At 35.9% G+C, this 20,595-nt stretch overlaps 1 protein-coding gene across 1 annotated transcript; it reads right to left on the bottom strand.

The window, feature by feature from the left end:
- Positions 1-1,998: 1,998 nt before the first annotated feature.
- LOC131165277 (uncharacterized) lies at positions 1,999-9,216 on the bottom strand. Its single transcript, XM_058122915.1, has 4 exons — positions 8,910-9,216; positions 3,525-3,781; positions 2,637-3,082; positions 1,999-2,350 (listed from the first exon to the last, which is right to left on the bottom strand). Exons 1-4 carry the CDS (start codon positions 9,026-9,028, stop codon positions 2,093-2,095), a joined length of 1,080 nt encoding a protein of 359 aa, XP_057978898.1. The 5' UTR covers positions 9,029-9,216; the 3' UTR covers positions 1,999-2,092.
- Between the last annotated feature and the right edge of the window lie 11,379 nt (positions 9,217-20,595).

Genomic DNA, 20,595 nt, shown 5'->3' with positions numbered 1-20,595 from the left:
ATAGCTAGTCAAATCACATCTCGTATAAAACCATAATTCTCAGGTTCAATATAAATCAACAATCAATTAAAACATATCTCAGTATAAAACCATCATTTTCAATTCCAGTACAAATCAATATATGATACTCGACATTATAGCCATCATATCATCACTAGTAAAATCATCATATACAACCAAACCATAAAAATTATTCTCATACCACACAAATTTTATCTAATAAATTATAACATTTTATCTTCCAAAAAAATATAGATTTTGCTGAAATCTCTTTTTTCACATGCATATATAATCAAAAAAACATTTATATAATATTTTAAAAATTTCCTGACATAATATATTTCTCTTACCTGTTTCCTGGAGAAATGCCTATAGGGATCCTAAAGCAGTGCCTGCGGCGTTCGCACAAATCCCTGTATTCACATACTTTAGTTTAATCAGCCCAACCCTGGGATAATTACTATCCTAACATCCCTAGGTTCACACGCTCCTATTAACCAGTTAAATTCTAAAAAAACGCGGGTATGATCTACTTCCCATATTTAAATTTAATTTTTAACATATTTAAAAACATCAATATGATCAAATCTCCACAGTTTAATCTAATTCCAAAATATTATCCAAAACCCAATCTGTTCAAATTCTTTCAATTTAATTTAATCCCAAATATATTTCCAAAAACCATATAATCAAATTTAATTAAATCCCTGCAGTTTAATCTGATTCATGCATATTTTTAAAATAAAATATAAACATAAATATAATTAATTTCACATACTCAATTTAAATCGGACATATTTTAAATAATACAAATCTAATTAAATTCACGTACTCAAATTTAATCGGGAATATTTTTAATATAAACCCGACATAATCTATTCTCCTTATCTTACCCCAGGAGTGGTGCTTACGACGCTCAAATAACGAATCCACTCTGACTAAAATGTTAGTGACTGAATTTGGAATTTAGGGATATTTTCCGTTCTTCAATCGGCTCACATTTCGCCAAAAAATCGAGGAGAGAGAAAGTGAGTGGCGTGAGAGAGAGAGAGAGAGAGAGAGAGAGAGAGAGAGAGAGAGAGAGGCGTGAATTAGGGGGGTGATTTTGATTTCTGAAGGTAACCTTCAAATAATCTATATATATAATATATAATATTATATTTTATTATATTATATTATTTAATTAATAATTAATAATTATTTATTTATTATTTTTTAATTAATTAATTTTAATTTTTAATTTTTTTTTATTTTTAGTATTTTTTTTTACACTTTCAAGCATATCATTTTGAAGGGCTTTGCAAATCATCTTTCAAACATTTTAACAATAATTTACTCCCTATTAGCCTTAAACCATGCCAAAACCTATTTCCCTAGGCTACTTTTGACCGGATCCTAGTTTCCCTCGAAAACTCTATGCACTTCACTCGTGAATGTTGTAACTAGGATGTAAACAAAATAAGTGGAGGTAAGTTTTGATTGGCTTGAGATCATCTCAAATTCTTTCAAGGAAGCTAAGCTTAAATTAAGTTCAAATCAAGCTTTAAATATATTTTTTAAGTTCATTTGACATTTATCTATAACTTGAACTCAACTTGATTGGAGCTTGTTTTACATAAATAAACAAGTCTTGCTTGATTATTAACTTGAAAACTTGATTTAAACTATAAATGTAAATTTGCTACATTTTATCATTTTACAAACAAAATTGCGATTTTTTTGTTATGAAAAAAATCTAAAATTTGAATAGAGAATAAGGGAGTGATAATTTGAGAGAAACAAATTTAAAAATAAAATATGTTAAATAAAATCAATTTAAACGAGTTGTAACCCACAATTTTCAATGAACATTTAAATAAGCTCACAAACAAGTCAACTAACAAACATTCATACAAATGCACATATGAATTTATTTAATAATTTAACTCATGAAACTACCATCAAGCAACTAATAATAACCATTGTGGGTGTTTGGTGATTAGTACTATTAGAAAGGGATGTCTCAATTTTGTGTAGTATTATTTATAAAGGTGAAAATAACGTTATATGTTTATATTTATTCATAAAGGCTCAATTCTAAACTACCCAGAATTCAAGGTTTGAAGCCAAGTTTCTTTCTTGTCTTCCCCACAAACAAGTCTCCGGATTTAATAAAGCCAGGAGTGCATCCGATTAATGTGATGAAGGGGAACTGTGCCACGCCTTCCTTCCTCCCGAGTGAAACGATTGCGATTGCTGAACCAGGTCGATAATTAGCCATTTTGCTCTCTCCACCCCCCGACACCAACAACTTCAAGTTCCTAGCAGCTACTGCAGCATGGCTTTCTGCCAAATAACCCTGTTTCAATTCCTGAAAAACAAGTAGTTTCATTCAAACAAGTTTCTCTTTTTGATACAACATGGAAACTCCTAAGCACTGAAACAGAGGAGTGAACAAAAAATAGCCATAGAATAAAGTCACAACTCGCAACCCCCGACTCTTGACCCTCTAGTGAGCGCAGTTGGGTCACAACAATAGCTAAAAACAGAGTGAACGCTTACTTGGTACTGACAGATGGTTTCGTATTCACAGCTGATATTAGCTAACAGAAGAATATCATTTCAACAAAATGAAAGGAACAAGAAATTTTACGTACTGGAATATCAGTAATATCTCCAATGGCAAAAACATTGTTGCAACCCTTGACCCGTAAGTGCTCATCAACCATCAACCTTCCTTTATCATCCAAACTATCATTCAAGAAGGTGTCTTTAAGCCATGATGAACCTATAGGCTTTCCTATACACACAAAATGGCAATCTGCTGTAATAGTTTCTCCACCAGATGTTCTATAAACACCATCAGATGCAGAGCCTAAATCAACAGATTGCCCTAAAATCACTTCAACTTTCTTTGCTGTCAACCAATTGAGTGTCTTTTTTGAGGCCTTAGGACCAATAAATTCTAGCAACCTTGAACCACGGTGCACTAGAGTCAACTTCTTATCAGGAAAGTCAACAGCAATTTCACCCGCAAGTTCCACGCCTGTGGGACCCCCTCCAACAATCAGAATTGAACTAGCAGATTGTATCTTTTGGAACACTGCAAAATAATGAAAAAAAAAAATAAATTAAATTTGACACATGATGCAAATTTAAAACTGCCTCGGCCAGTTTATTCAAATGGAAAATAATTCAGCAGGGAAAAATCAAACAGCCGATGTATAACATAAAATGGTGACTTCTACTCTTTCTTATTGGTTAACAAAAAATAGCTAAAAAAAATGCATAAGATATTTACTGTATTCAAAACATTTGTCAGATCAGTTGGTGTTAAATCCATGTTGTGGACTTTCATACCTAAAACAGCTAAGATCATTAACAGATCACATTTTAAATCATGATCTAAGCCACAGGTGAGCCAAGTTTGAAACATAACTTCTATGTGAGAATTAACATGTTTAATTTGGCAATGTGGCATTTATACAGGCCATTATTTTTTTTTCAAGTGATAAAAAAACCTGCATATATATACATATTTTCACCTTCCTGGTACTGACTGAGCCTCTCCTTTCTAGTTATGGGAACAGAATCCATGTGTCCAGTGGCAATAACCAAGTAATCATATGGAATAAGAGAGCCCTCTGCAGTCCTGACTTCATGCTCTGTTATATTGATAGCAGTAGATGTAACAATACAGCCCTTGTTGAGGTAATTACTGTGATTAATCAATGTTCTCTCTGCAAAAGATGGTTCCACCATACATCTCAAACTCGCCCATGGGATCTCAAAATACTCCTTACTGAAATCATTCATACATATAAGTTCAATCAATCTTAAGTCTATATTTTGAACATTAAAAATGGAAATGAGAAGCAAGAATTACAGTAACAGTATTCAACCGAGTACAACCTGATCTAAACAGACCAAAATCATGCAAAGGGTCTTACTGTATATATGAACTGCGTACTTCTATATTTAGTCACGATGTAATTTACAGTTAATTTCTAAAGCGAATTTATAGAAAATTTTAAGTTTGATCAAATTAACATACCTGCAGCTGTTTAAAGTCCAGCAGCATTGAGTTTTAAGGCATAGTAAGTAAAATAATTCCTAAAAACTCAGGCTATTTTTTAAAAAAAAAGGCTTATGGTTGTTGGGGAACCCGAAATGCAAAACTAAAAGAACTTTAATAGAATTCTTCAAATGATATCGAACTGGGTAGCATTATTGACTTTTTTTAAGCCCTTCTAGCATCATTGACTTTTTTTAACCCACCTCCCTCTTTTTTTTTATTTTTTCGGCAAGCCACTTGCTAGGAATACAGGTAGCATGGGGCATTTTTCCAGAACCTGTACTGATGACTAGTGCCAACCTGATAAAGGTCACTTAGACCATGAGTTCTACCATCAAACCAAAGATGTTGGGATAATATATATATATATATATAGACGCGCACACACACAGTTACACAAACTTAAGCATGTATTACAAAGAGGATTTAATGATGATTATGATTGATGATTATTAATACTACTACTTGTAGAAATCCCGAGTATCTTGGAGTAATTTAGGGAGGCATATATGTAGAGGATTGTATATTATTGAGAGAGATTCTTTTAGGAGATTGTTTCCATATTTAGAATTCACGATTGTATTATAAATATTGTGTATTGGCTTGTAAAAAATTATTCAAGAAATACAGAAAACCTATTCTGATTTCATGGTATCAGAGCTTGGGTTTCTAAACCTTAGTTAGCAATGGCATATGGCGCCGTCAACAGCAGAGGGTCGAGCAACTCTGAAGCTCTCGATGGCGAGACTAAAGCCACCTCCATCGTGGGTTCGAATGGGCTAGACAACTCGTCCTTTCCACTCTTAGTGGAGAGATTGAACGGAAAAAATTTAAGTGAATGGGCTCAGTCCATCAAACTTGTGATTGAAGGCAAAGGAAGGTTAGGATGCCTTACCGGCGAGAGGAAGAAGCCCGCCTCAACCGACGCTACAACTTTGCAGAAGTGGAAGTACGAGAATTCCATGGTGACTGCATGGCTCGCAAACTCCATGAAACCTTCAATCGGCAAGACCTACCTGTTCTTACCGACAGCTAAGGATGTCTGGGATGCTGTCCGCGAGATATACTCCAATGTGGAAAGCCACTCCTAGATCTTTGAGATAAAGACTTGACTATGGCAGATGCGGCAAGGAGAGAGAGACGTCACCGACTACTACATGGAGTTGACAAATCTCTAGCAAAAGCTCGACTTGAGCGTTGAGGAAGAGTGAGAATACCCTGGAGATAGTACCCGCTACAAGAAGAGACTCGAGAATGAACAAGTCTTTGAGTTCTTGGCTGGACTCAACTGCGACCTAGACGATGTGCGAGGGAGGATTCTTGGCCGACGCCCTCTACCTTTGACTCGGGAAGTATTTGCAAAGGTGAGGCGTGAGGAAAGTTGTCACAAGGTTATGCTAAAAGCACCGACCGAGAATAATGGGCCTAAGATGTCGGCCCTAATCTCGAGAACTCCTGCAAGTACAGGCCAAAAGACACATAAAGGGAGACCCTAGTGTGAGCAGTGCCCTAAATCGGGTCATTCAAAAGATAATTGCTGGGAAATACATGGGAAACCTACAGATTGGAAGCTGAGACAGAATCAAAAAAATCGTGTCTACTAGGCTGCTATTGATAATCCAGCTGAGAAATCACAAGGTGAGAAAAATAACAATTCCACTCCAAGTGGCGCATTTAGTCTTGAGCAGTCGGAGCAACTCTATAAAATGTTCTCTACCATTCAAGCATCGGGTCAATCTTCCACAAGTATTCCCTTTGGTTCTTTAGCTCACCGAGGTAATTTTTTGACAGCCTTATATACCATATCTAATTACAAATCACCATGGATAATTGATTCTGGTGCCTCTGATCGCAAGACTGATTCTTATCATCTGTTCTCATCCTATTCACCATGTGCTGGAAATTTGAAAGTTAAAATTGCAGATGGATCACTCTCATTTGCTGCGGGCAAAGAGAGTATTCGAATCTCTGATTCTATAATTCTAAAATCTATCCTACATGTCCCTAAAGCGTCTTGCAATTTGTTATCCATTAGCTAGTTGACAAAAGATTCCTATTGCTCTGCAAAATTCATTTCCTCTCACTGTGTTTTTTAAAGGACCTATCATCGGGAAAGACGATTGGCAGTGCTAAGGCGTGTGAGGGACTCTACTACTTTGAAGAGGCAAATACGAGTGAACAATGTAAAACTACTATTTGTGATTCGGCATCTGTTTTTAGGGATAGTGAAATTTTGTTATGGCATTCTAGTATGGGTCATCCAAATTTTCAATACTTAAGACGTTTATTTCCTTCCATTTGTTCAAATAAAACGTCTTCTGAATTCAGTGTGAGATTTGTGAACTTGCAAAACACTAACGTAATTCATTTCCAAAATCCACATACAAACCATCCAGACCTTTTACTATGATTCATAGTGATTTATGGGGGCCCTCACGCTCTCTTAATCACACTCACATGAAATGGTTTGTTACTTTTATTGATGATCATACTCTATTGTGCAATTACATATCTAAAGGATATGCTTGATGATATTAAGGCAGAGGGGGATGCAATCTTGATTATGGGACCCTGATCCTCGGGACTTAGCCTGGGGGCTTGCTGGTTGGGGGACGGCGATACGTAATGCCTCACAGCGAGTGCCTGGATATGTACCAGATGTGGCCTCCGAATGATAAATAGATTACTTGATACGTGCACATGATTCAGGAAGTGAGGAGATAGAAATATTGATTTATGTGATTGTTTTATGGTTTATTATATAGTATAGAATGTTATTTATATGAAGCACTTATTGAATGTTATATATATGATACACTAAAATTCATGTTAACACACACTGATAATAATTTATTCCATCCTTACTGAGAGGTGTCTCGCCCTATCCATATCTAACATTTTTCAGATACCATGTGGAGTATGACAGTAATCAGAGTGCGCAGTGGAAGCGTGAGTAGGATAGAAGGTCCTTGGTTAGAATTGTTAGTATTTTATTTATGTTTTTGATGACCTCATAACCTTATTGTTGTATTGGGATTTTTTTTTGGTAATAAAGGTTAATTTTTAGTGTTCTGGTAATTGTTATGGAGATCTTCTGATGTTTTGTTATATGGAATCAGAGCTTTATTTTAAATAACACTCCGGACCCCAGTTTTGGGTTTGAGGCGTTATATTGCAAACCTTTTCTTGAGCTCATCCCACACTACTGATGCAGAGTCCGACCACATGATGCATCCACCAATCTCAGGTGAGAGACTATTGGTGATCCAAGATAGGATCATATGGTTGCATCTCTGCCATTGTGGGTATTTGGCATCTATATCAGTAGGCTTTGTGATGGTGCAATTGATGAAGCCTAATTTGTTTTTGGTTGAGAGAGCTACATACATAGCTCTACTCCAAGCATGATAATTATGAGGGGTTAACAGTTGTGAGACTAAAACAAGTTCAAGGCTCTCCCCATGATGTAGGAAATAGGGATTGAAAAATTCAACTTTAGGTTGGTGAGGTTCGGCCATAATGAGGGTTGGTACGAAAGAATATTTTGAGGTGAAGGTGGGATGTTAGGATCAATAGAACAGAGAGATTCAAAGCACTTGCTCTGATACCACGTTAAAAGAGAGACTATTTGGTGTTGGCTACCAATTTGGTTACCAATGAATTCATATTGATTGAATTGAAAATTACAAGATGTCTTCTCCTAATATATATATACAAAAGCTAAGACTGAAAATTGAATCTGTACAACATATTGGAAACCAAATCAATATAGGGCAGCTATCTACTCCTTATAGTATGCATTTCAAACTCCAAAGAAGCAAGAGACTCCTCTAGCTTTCTTGTAAATCAAGGGCTTATCTTTCCAAATAAGCAAAGTCAAAACTGACATATAGGGAACAACAACATGCAGCACTAATCCACAATTTGCTCCTCCTGGCATTCCTCTACTTTTCTCAATAATGTAGTAGTGGAAAGCAATGGTCATCACTTCTTGAGAGCTTCCCACAAGATCAGCCAAGGGTGTTCCCAAGACTTGCTCACAATCATGATGCTTAGAATAATCTTGTTGAAATCCTCATCTTCTCGTTCATCTTTATTTTCAAAGAGTTCTTAATTAACTAATGTAGTTTAGTGACAATCAAGCTATTTATAATATCTACAAATAGGCTAGTAGAGATGATTTTAAAGGCCTATTGCCAAATTCACTCGACCAATAATACATTTTAGCTTTTCTTAGCTTTAGCAAGAAGTTATAGCTTTCTTCATCTGCTCTACTCTCTCTCTCTCTCTCTCTCTCTCTCTCCAATCTTACTTTCTCATTCTCTGCACTATTCTTTTTCTTATTCTTTTCTCACCCCATATCTAGCCTTTGTTCCTTGTTCTAAAGGGTGCGACCTCAACCCAGTTCGCGATTCACAATCCTAACCAGTTTCTTGCAGGGTATCTTCCTTGGCGAAATTTTACCATAACACCTTTGTGTCATACTCGTTCGGATCATTCATCTTCAAACCACACAAATATTCCCTTTTCTTTTTTTCATTTCCAATTTCCAAATTCATCGCCATCAGTTTTTTAAAATACCGTAAAAAAAAAAATTCATCATCCGGAAACTATCTTTAAACCCCCCCTCCCACCCAAATCCTTTCTGCTAAATTTCAAAATAAAATTTAAATGGGAAGTAAGCAAGAGCTTATAATTTTTTATTTCGCGAAAAGACGAACATAACTTTCATAATTCATTAATAAGGCAGACATAAAATGCGAAACCACATATAAATTAACAGCTTCGGTCTCTCTTGTGCCAATTAATTCCGAAGCACAAGCAATTGAAATCAGGAATGAGCATTGAAACTTACGGGTCTATGAGGACAACATCAGTGAGAGACTGGAGAGACTTGGCAATGAAGGCGCCGGCAACTCCACCTCCGATGACCACCACCCTTTTCTTATGCACTCCAGCCTCTTCCGCCGCCATAGCCCACGAGATAGAGATTGAATGTGAAGACACACCTTCCTGGCCTTTCTATCGGCTGGTACAGGTAGAAGACAAGAAAGGTCCTTCTCTATTGTTCCTGGCCCCTCTATCGGCTGATACAAATAGAAGACGAGAAAGGTGTTTTCTATTATTCTTTCTTTTTCATTCTTTCTTGTGCTTTCGGCAACAAATTAATAATTTTTTATTTTTTATTTTATGGATCATGACTCATCACGATTCACGAGTCAACTTATTTATTTATTTATTTATTCACTTATGTAGCCCTAACTCCTTTGTCTGCAAAATTTGGACACAAATCATTTATAAATTTATCATTATTAAAAATATTTACTAATTATATTACTATTTTATATTTTAAAAAAAGGTAAAATTTTTCAACGCAACACAATTTCTCTTAAAAAAATACTATACTTACATATATATTAGACGACGACATCAAGTCACCTTCACTTTATTTACTTTCTTACACAAAATCATGAATTAGATTTTTCCCATTTGATCAAGTTGGTTGATACACTTTCCCATCTAGAACCTTCTATTTCGTTCATTAGTGTGTTTTGCAATCGAAGATAGCAATTTTTCATTCGTCATGCTTTTCTAAAGATATCACAATAATTCAAAACTTTTAATTTAAAATATCTAATTTAAATTCATAAAATAACTTTACTTTACATTTAGAAGCATAAATTTTAAATTTTTGAAAAGAAATACAATATAAGATTACATTAAATTTCTTTTACATTATCAAAATCAAGACTTCAAATTCATCCTTCTAAATATTATTTAAGGATTTGTTAACTTTTAAGAAATATTTTTTATTTTAGTTTTTTAAAAATATTTAAAAATGAGCAAATTTTTTATTTTTATGACATTTATACGAAATAAATGAATAACAATAAACTATTTTGACGCTAATTGTTTGTGAAAAAAAAATTATTTTTTATATTGGCAAAAACACTGTCAATAGTTATTTTTACTAAATGCCCAAAATGGAGGTTGGCAAGCTTTTTTGCTTATTTATTCCTTTTTACTATTTGTTTTGCCTATTTCATTGTGTTTTGCCGTTTTTTATTGTCCTGGGTGATTCCGAATGGTCCAAAAATTTAAGGTGAAGTCCGATAAAGATTCTGAATTTGTGCACATAAACCAAGACAAAACCCTTATTATTTTGTACTTTTTTGCTCACTTTCTGTTAAATCTAACTGCACCGAATGATTTGAAGTAATGCAAAAATGGTAAGCACGGGTTTGATAGTAATTTTAACTTCAGACAAACAAATCAAGGCAAAACATCTATCGTTATGAGTTTTTCTAGTCTCTTTTTACCCAATTTGATTGTCATAGGTGATTCTCAACAATCTGAAATGGGAAAAAAATAAAAAAAAAAGTCTAATAGTGATTTTGACTTCAAGCAAGCAAATCGAGGCAAAATCGTTGTTGTTTCGAACTTTTCTTCTTCTTCTTTTTTTGCCAAATTTGATTGGACCAAGTGATTCGGAATATTCTAAAGTGATATAAAAAGGTCTGATTTTGACTATGGGCATGCAAATTAATGCACAACCTCCATTATTTAAATTTTTTTTATTTTTTTCTGCCAAATCTAACTGCACCAAATGATCTGGAACAGCCTGAAATGGTAAGAAAAGATCTGACAGCAATTTAACTTTGGATTCACAAATCGAGGTAAAATCTTGTCATTTTTAAATTTGTTAGTCTTTTTTCCATCAATTCTAATTGCATCAGCAGATCTATAGCAGTTCAAAATGATAAAATAGTGTTTCTCAATAATTTCACCCTCTAACATGAAAATCAAGACAAAATCTCTATCATTTTGGACTTTTAAGCTCATTTTTTGTCAAATCTAACTACACCGGATGATCTAGTGCAGTCCGAAATGGTACGAAGGATCCATTTGTAATTTTTGGATTTGCATAAAAATCGAGGCAAAATTTTGACTTATTTGTAATTTTCTAACATTTTTAGAAATTTTTGGGTTGGCACGCACCCACACATGCCGAGCATGCGCTATCCAGAGGAAAACAAGCCATTTGGTTAAAAGGAAAATTTAAAAAAAATTGAACGGAGTCGTTTTAGTTGTTCCATTTGCACCAAAACGGCGCCATTTTGCAAGCCTTCTCCATCTTCTTCCTTCTCCATTTTCCCTCACGCTCTCTCGTCCCCTCACTGCTCCCTTTGCCCTTAGCCACAATGCTATGGCAGTGCGGCTACGCCGGAGCTACATTACCCTTCCCCTTTTTTTTTATTTTTTAAAATCATTCTCTCTCTCTCTCTCTTCTCTTTCTCTCTCTCTCTCTCTCTCTCTCTCTCTCTCTCTCTCTCTCTCTCTTTTCTTCTTCTTCTTCTTCTTCTTCTTCTTATTTCTCTCCTCTCCCTCTCCACTCTATTTAAACCCTAAAGGGGGGCTAGCTCTTATCTCTCTTCCTCGGGATGCTTTCTCCCTCTCACCCTTATTTCTCTTTCTTCTTCCTCCTCTTTTCCTTTTTCTTCTTCTTTCTCCCTCTCTACATAGGAGGACTCAAGGCCCTCCTCCTTTCTTCAAGTGCTCTCTCTCTCTCTCTCTCTCACACACACACACACACACTCACTCACTCTTCCTCTTCCTCATTATCTTCTTCTTATTTTTTTTTATTTTCTTGCCATTTTTTTTCCTTTTCTTTGCTCTGTTTTCCCCACCCCTATGTACGAGTGTGTGTGTGTGTGTGTGTGTGTGTGTGCATGCGTATGAATGCATATGTGTGTATTGTATGCATGCATGAATGTACACATGGAGGGATCGATGCAGGTGTGTGTTCGATGCGTGCATGGATGTATGTATGCATGAAAAAAAATACGTAAATGTATGTGCATGTAGCATGGTGATGGTATGTGTGCATATGCATGAATGCATATGTGAGTGGTTATGTATGTGGATAGATGTGGAGATGCATGTATGCATGTGTGGGAGCATGGATGCATGAATGACATAATGCATATTTGTATGTTAGATGCATGCAGGTGATGATGTATGCATGCATGCATGGTGATGTATGTGGATGTGTGTGTATGCATAATGATGCACGTAGGTGCGCGCGCATGCATATATATGTAGACATGCATGAGTGTATGCATACATGTGAATGCATGATGATAGATGAAGATGTATGTGTGCATACATTTACACATCTATAATTAATATATATATATATATATATATTTATTTATTTATTTATTTAATGTCATGGATTTATGCATTTATATTAAGTATTTTGTATATGTGAATTTATGTATAATCCCAAGAGGGAGGTGAATTGGGTATTTTAAAAAATATTGGTCTTTAAGTCATAATTTTGAAAACTTACAACCACACACGTACAAGTTAGGTGACAAGTAGTTCAGTATTAGACAACCTAGCAATTTTAAAGTATGACTTTATCAATCAATCAATATCACTCAATCACTCACAAGTGTGATAGATATTTAATACATACACAACGTACAAATAATTAAGTGCAAGCAGAAATTAAATAAATTAAGGGAAGAGAGATGCAAATACGATTTTTACGAGGTTCGGCCAACCCAGCCTACGTCCTCGCAGATTCCACTATATTGCTCCTTAACTTGGAACGGAGCTTCCCATTACAATTCGCTGGTTGCAAGAGATGTAGTTATCTCCTAATCCGCTGCTTACAAAAAGCGTACCTTCCTACTCACGATTCACAAACCAAACCGTTAATACAAATAATGAATAATATTCCTGAACACTTAGACAATTCTCAATAAGCTAATGGGTATAATCAACCCAAAGCACTCTTACAAGGTATAATATGAAGCTCGAGAGAGAATATTTTTTTTTCAATGATGTATGTAAAAAATATGATCTTCATATGAAAAATATATGTGTATGAGATGTTTCAAAGACCTTAACTTTATTCAATATCTCCCATAAATTATATCTTAAAAATATGTTTTGGAAATCCTAGGGTTTGCTTTCAAATAACTTTTGCAAGAATAATAAAATATAAAATCTTTGAATCAGAATATAGCTTTGAATATCACAAAGATTTAAGCTCTTGGTTTCAAATACCTTTTATAGAAATAATATGAAATCTTTTGAATAAAAATATACCTTGGAATATTACAAAAGATTTTTCAAACAAATATATATGTGTGAAATTCGAGTTCTTGCTCCCAATAAGTATTTTAAATGGAAGAATATGAGAATAAATGAGCTTATAAAAATAAGATTGAATGCTCAATAATAAACTTAACCAAACCACAAGATCAAACCAGTTTTTCGTAAGATGATACGAGTGTAAGCACTTGGATCTTGAAGATGATATTGACAAATGCCTAAACTTGATGTGAATACATTGAAAGTAGGCAAAACTTAGCAAAAGATGTGCAGAGGTTGTGCAAAAGTTGTATAAAAGTGTTAAACTAGGGTTTAGAGTTGGTATGTAATGCCCTGAACCTCTCGTGGGTCCGAGGTGTTACTTTAGTGACGTCTGTGTACTTGATACCATAATCATTAAACATAGATGTAGCAAAAATGATGAAACATTCACCAAACATACATTACCAAAGTTCTAAGTCCTTTCATACATATAAGTTTCCAACCATCCATATTACAATCTAACCCAAAACTAGACAACTAGTTTGGTCCATACAACCATAATACATATCTATTAACTTACAACATTACTTACATACACCTAAGATCATACATATCTTCCTAAAAAACTATTCTAACTTTCACCCCCTAACGCTGCTAAGCACGATACCTGTAACGCCCCGACCCAATAGGTGGGCCTGAAGTGCTACCATTCATACATAGTCTGCACATATCTAATAACATACATAAACTACCCGCCCTAAATAGGGACATACGGGAGTATCATACAAATATGTTGTAACACCTCAGGCCTTAATATGACCTTGAGTGCTACTATACATACATATCCTGTACAAATCCTAATAACATACATAACTACCCGCCCTAAATAGGGACATACGGGTATTTCATAATGATCTGTACTCACATATATTGCGGAAAACATAAACATTCATATGGATTCTATTAGACATACCAGTGTATCTAAATGTTCCTTACATATATTCAACTGTACGTAAAACATAAACTGTATTACATTCCCAAAAACAACTAGGCTAAAAACCCAGTACTTATACAAAAACTTACGCTAACTAATAGCACCCTACGCTCCACAGCCTCTCTAGAGGACTATAACCGATTTCCTGTAACTCCTGAAAACAATGTTGTAAGATTGGGGTGAGACACTTCTCAGTAAGGAGGAAAATATTACATCACTGTGTGACTGTATAGTTATATTCCTGTTTAAAAATGGTTACATAGATTGCATATTCTCAATATTGTAATGTATATACATAGTACATATATAACTCCCAGATAATATAAAACCCAACATCATTACAAGTGAAAGTTCCCAAGGTTAGGGTAGGGTAGAGGCCCATACACTGTACGATTCCTCTGCCCGATACTCAGACCTGTGACTCTACCCAGTAAAGCGTTTAAATCATGTATATGTATATTTAGAACACTGTCCAGCTCGAAACTATCATAATTATGCCAGTAACTCCCTATAGCAAGGATTGTGCGATAAGAAAACACTGATCGAGCGTTGTACGTACAGGCATCATCGGGCTTCATAACATACTACAGTCCAACTTGGCCATCACCACCCTGATCTCTTTTGACCAGTGACCCTTTTTACCAAGCCTACTACTAGGTGCCCACACTGAACAATAACTACGTGTGGTTGTACTGTACCTTTGTTTTGGAAACGGTACTGAGCCTACATAAAATAAGCTTTTTAAGGCTTCATGTACTATTGAAACAAGCTACGGTCCCAATATCATATATAAAATTTACATTAAAACATAATAACCTGTGCAATTTCCAATATTTTCACAATCTTTTTCATACATACTTTCATTCATACTGTGGTAAAAATAGGCTCGTAACCTCTCAGTTTTACCCTTTTTCTCATACTTGGCACGATATCTAACCGTCACCTGTTTTCTGCAAAGTCTGATAATCACTTGGAACCTTAGTCCCCATAGTTCATAGACATACACCTCAAATCAATATAGATTCAATTCATATCATACGTTACACTTATTTGATCACATATATACATTTCATATAAACTGGTTCGTAAAATATTAGTTCTGCTGTTATTAAGAGTTTCAAGCATTCTCCTACTTTAGTTTTAGTGCAAATAAAGTAGTTTAAGAAATTTGGAGATCATATACTAAAAACCTCATTTTTGCCAAAACCGTAAAAACGTAAAAATCGTAAGAATCGGCATTTTACCTAGTCAAATTTTACAAATAAGCAGTCAATAAGTACATATAAACATAAGCTACATATCATGTGGTTTCTTTTTCTAAAAATATTGATGTAAACAAATCCCCTTACCTTTAACGTTAAAATCGAAACACGAGCTTGTTGATCCAAAACTACGACATGGAATCCTCAAAACTTAAAGATCAAAGAACAATACTTCAGTATTATTGAATTTACTACAGATCTACTGAAACAAAAACGAATTCAGATCCTTACCTCGATTTTAGGAAAAAACCCAAAAATCTTCAAAACAGCAATCTAATCCGCTATAATTGTAGAGTTTCTCCTTCTCATCCACGCAGGAACCTCCGATCGTGGAAACAAATGACGAATGGCCAAGAATCGTAGAGAGAGAGAGAGAGAGAGAGAACTCGCTGGTTCTAGAGAGAGAGAGAGATTTTGGGTTTTCTTAACCCTTAAGCAACCAAAAATGATATTTATAGAGCCTTTGCCCAAGTCAAATTCGTCGACGAAAACCCCATCCGAATATTTTCTTTGGTTCACTCGGTATCTCTTCGTCGAAGACTCTCTGAATTTCGGCAACAAAGAACTGAAGGGACTTTGTCGACGAACATACTGTCCTCGTCGACGAATCCTGCTGTTATTCCCTTTTTACCCTTTTCTTATTTATTTTCCTTATTTACGAGTTTAGGTCTCTACAATCTCCCCTCCTTATAAAAATTTCATCCTCAAAATTTGCTAATCAATAATACGCATATTCTACATTTACGGCTCAGTCTTATCGAAGAATCGGCAGCCACCCACGTAGCAGCTCCGGCCCAAGTTTATTACCTACCGTCACATATGTCGGAGGAATACCGTGATTACAACATGATGTTTTGGAAGATTACATACACATACAAAACTCTCTCGAAGACCGTACTATTTAATCTGAACCACCTATACTACTATACATACTTAAGTACCATAAAATAATTGTAGGTACTTGTGGTGAATCTCTGACTCTAGTTCTCACGAAGCTTCCTCCACTACATGGTTACGCCATAATACCTTCACTAGCGGTATTTCCTTAGTCCGTAAATACCGAACTTTCTGATCGAATACCTGTACTAGTATCTCCTCATATGATAAGGCGTCACTAATCTCTAGAGGTTTGTAACTCAGCACATGTGATGGATCTGACATGTACTTCCTTAGCACTGATACGAGGAACACATCATGGACTCTAGATAGTGCTGGGGGGAAAGTCATTCGATACGCAACTGAACCTATCCTTTCCAGGATCTTGAAAGGCCCGATATACTGAGGACTTAGCTTCCCCTTTTTCCTAAACCTCATCACCCCTTTCATTGGAGCAATCCTCAGGAATACCATACTTCCTACCTCGAACTCTATCTCTCGTCGGCGAGTATCAGCATAACTCTTCTGCCGACTCTGAGCTGACTTAATGCACTCCCTAATCAACTCGACCTTTGTAGAGGCCTGCTAAATTAGTTCTTGCCCAAGTATTTGCCACTCACCTACCTGATCCTAGTACAACAGAGATCAACATCGATGAGCATACAATGCCTCGTAAGGTGTCATATCTATGCTAGCTTGGTAACTGTTGTTGTACGCAAACGTTTAATCTCGATGTCATTCAGTACGCAAACCCTGTTGTGAAATCTCAATATCCCATCACCAAAGATACTAAAATCCGGCTTTAACCCACTCTGGACTCCTTCCATAACCTCAACTAGCTCTGGATCTTCTTTCTGAGTTGTTCAGATCCTCTTCTGTAAGGTCGGCTGTACCACCAAGCTAGTAAGAACAGTCTGATGATTTCCTTCCATTACCTCCAAGCCCAACCTTTCCAGGTCCATATAGATCTGATGTTGTAGCCCCACTGCTAAGATTGACGCATCAACTGACTTCTGACTCAGAGCATCAGCTACCACATTCACCTTCCCTAGGTGATAGCTAATAGTACAGTCGTAGTCTTTTATCAATTCAAGCCACCTACGCTATCTCATGTTCAGGTCTTTCTGAGTGAAAATGTACTTAAGACTCTTGTGGTCTGTAAAAATCTCGCACCTTTCACCATATAGGTAGTGTCTCTAGATTTTCAATGCAAACACTATAGCTATCAATTTCATATCATGTGTCAGGTACTTCTTATTGTACTCTTTAAGTTGACGAGAAGCGTAAGCAACCATCTTGTCCTGCTGCATTAGAACATAGCCGAGACCCTTCTTAGAGGTGTCACTGTAGATAACAAATCCACTATCCTCGGATGAAATGATCAGAACTAGAGCAGTAACCAGTCGTCATTTCAGCTCTTAGAAACTTAGCTCGCACTCATTAGTCAAATCATACCTCATGTTCTTCCTCATGAGTCGCGTCAAAGGACCTGCTAAACTGGAGAATTCTTCAATAAACTATTGATAGTAACCTGCAAGACCTAGAAAACTTCTGACCTCCTAAACATTCTTTGGTCTCGTACAGTCCACTACTGCCTCTATCTTACTCGGATCCACTGATACTCCTTCTTTAGACACTATGTGCCCTAGAAATGCAATATGTTCCAGCCAAAACTCGCACTTCTTCAGTTTAGCGTATAACCTCTTATCCTTGAGCACTTGTAATACCAGTCTCAGATGAACTTCATGCTCTGCAGCACTCCTAGAATATACTAGGATGTCATCAATAAATATCATGACGAACTAATCTAAATATTTGTAGAACACCCGGTTCATCAAATCCATAAACGTCGCATGTGCATTTGTCAGACCGAATGGCATAACTATAAATTCGTAATGGTCATACCGAGTTCGAAAAGTTGTTTTTGGAACATCCTCCGTTTTCAGCTTCAGCTGGTGATACCCAAACCGTAAATCGATTTTAGAAAAGATCTGCGTGCCCTATAGTTGGTCAAACAGATCATCGATCTTGGGTAACGGGTATTTGTGCTTTATCGTCACCTTATTAAGTTCTCCGTAGTCGATGCACATCCTCATCGACTCATCCTTCTTCTTCACAAATAGTACAGGCGCTCCCCAAGGAGAAACACTCAGTTGAATGTACCTCTTATCTAGCAGCTTCTAAAGCTGTACTTTCAACTCTCTTAGTTCAGTTGGAGCCATACGATACGTAACTTTTGATATCAACACTATTAGCTTTAGAGGCTATGTGAGTTTAACTGCATTGTTTCGATGATAACAACCCATTAGTGGTTCTAAGTAAGCTTATCTTTGCATATCAAGCCATGATTAGTATAAATATAAATGTAAAGATTAAGTATATTAGTAATAGGTTAGACATCATCAAAAAGGGGGAGAATGTTAGCCTTAGTGGCTACACCATCATTGTTTAATGTGTTTTGATGATATTAACCTATATGTTGTTCCTAGTGTTTTCCTATCTTTGCATATCATGTTTAGTACAGGTACTCGTACATGAATTATTAGATCAAAGGCAAAGATCGGACCGAGTAGACGTCAAGAAGGAAAGATCAAATGGACACGTACTCGGAATGACCCAAGCACAACCAAAGAAAGCTTAATTGTAGAATTATTTGTAATAAGAGTTGTGTGAGGTAGTATGTTTTGTAACTCTTTCGAGTGTGTTTCTTGCATGATTTCTGAGTAATAGTTGAGCAAAGCACATGCATACTAGGACACATGAGTTTATAGGATTGCACTAAAAGACATAAACACAAACTCACCTTTCATAGCTTTCTAAGTTAAAACAAGAGTTTGTCAAATGAATCCTAAAACTCAAATATGTCTTCAAAGGGACAAGTTTTTAACATCCTAATTTTAAGAACATTTTTATACTTAGTCCCGATTGTGTTAAAACAAGTTTAATGTCCTAAAGGTTCAAAGAAAGTCGAGTATATTTACAAAAGGACATACTAAGCATATAAGATATCAAAATGGGTTTTCAAACGTATTTTATTAATTAAAATATCTTATATTCAAAAGGAAACTCATTTGGACAAGTTTTAATCTTCATTAGACTTAATATATTTCATATAATTTTGTCCAAGAATGATTTGAGTCATTAAAACACTTTTTGACAAGGAAAAGCAAAGTAATCGTCACTGTCGTAGTGCAGTCTTGAGTCCTGAACACCTTACTGTATTTTGGGCATAACTTTTTATAGAAAAGTCCAAATGGGACGATCTTGGTGTCCCTGAATTTTGTCGACGAATTATGTGCAGAAGCGCTCCAACGGGCGGAAAATGGCTAGTTTGCCAAATAAAATATTTTTTCTTCCCCCCAACAGCTCCTAAGGTTCTTGGGCTATAAATACAAGCTATTAGACTTGTATTAACAAGGTTTTGAAGGTCTTTGATCATTGTTAGTAAAAAACATCATTTTATACAAAACCTAGCACATTGCATATTAGTTTTTCATTACATGTGCTCATTCTCTCTTGCTCACTTATTGTGTTTGATTCAATTATTGAGAGAATAGTGTGAGGTTTGAGTTGTAAATCATATTTGCTCATTGTAAGGAGCATTTTTTGTAATCTTCCATCTTCTTGTGAAAGGTTCTTTGTGAACCGAATCGGTAAAGGCTCTTTGTGAGCGGTAGGGATTTGTTCCCAAGTTTGTAAGGCTTGCTCCGCTGTGGAAGGAGCGATTATAGTGGATTGTAGAATCCTTGGCTTGGTGCTAAGGCGTGGACGTAGGCTTGGTGCCGAACCACGTAAAAATACTGGTGTTGTTCTTTCTCTCCCTTACACTCTTTATTTTATATTTTGTGCATGATTTATATTTATATTGCGATATAATTTCTTGTATCTTGCCAAGAGTTTTTATTTTGTAGAAAAAATACATATTCCACGAAAAGAGTCTATTCACCCCCCCTCTAGACTATATACTCTGGGTTGGGACTTCCAACAAGCACCGTACTTGGAGCTAATTGTATACCAAACTCCACCTCACAATCTGGAGGTAATCTCGGCATGTCCTCTGGGAACACATATGGAAACTCGCACAAAATAGGAATCTCCTCCAGTTCACGTTCCCATGCCGGCGTGTTTTTCACAAATGACAGATACCCTTGGCATCCCCCCAAAAGTAATCTCCGAACCTGCAAAGCTGAAAGAATCTATGTAACGACCTGCTTAACTTACCATACAATTAATCAAATTTTATAGGGTCAACCCGAACCTGTGGGTAATAGGGATAAACCTGACATACACAGCGAAAACCT

This window comes from Malania oleifera, chromosome 10 (genome assembly GCF_029873635.1).
Source record: "Malania oleifera isolate guangnan ecotype guangnan chromosome 10, ASM2987363v1, whole genome shotgun sequence".
Lineage (NCBI taxonomy): Eukaryota > Viridiplantae > Streptophyta > Magnoliopsida > Santalales > Ximeniaceae > Malania > Malania oleifera.
The sequence above is the reverse complement of the archived record's forward strand: the minus strand, read 5'-3'. Positions and strand labels throughout refer to the sequence as shown.

What these genes read in the sequence shown, in the direction of transcription:
- LOC131165277 (XM_058122915.1), bottom strand. Translation starts at nt 9,028, where the DNA reads ATGGCGGCGGAAGAGGCTGGAGTGCATAAGAAAAGGGTGGTGGTCATC. An exon ending in GATGTTGTCCTCATAGACCC is followed by an intron (nt 3,782 to 8,909) that starts GTAAGTTTCAAT and finishes GAATGATTTCAG; the next exon opens with TAAGGAGTATTTTGAGATCC. An exon ending in GCTCAGTCAGTACCAGGAAG is followed by an intron (nt 3,083 to 3,524) that starts GTGAAAATATGT and finishes ATTATTTTGCAG; the next exon opens with TGTTCCAAAAGATACAATCT.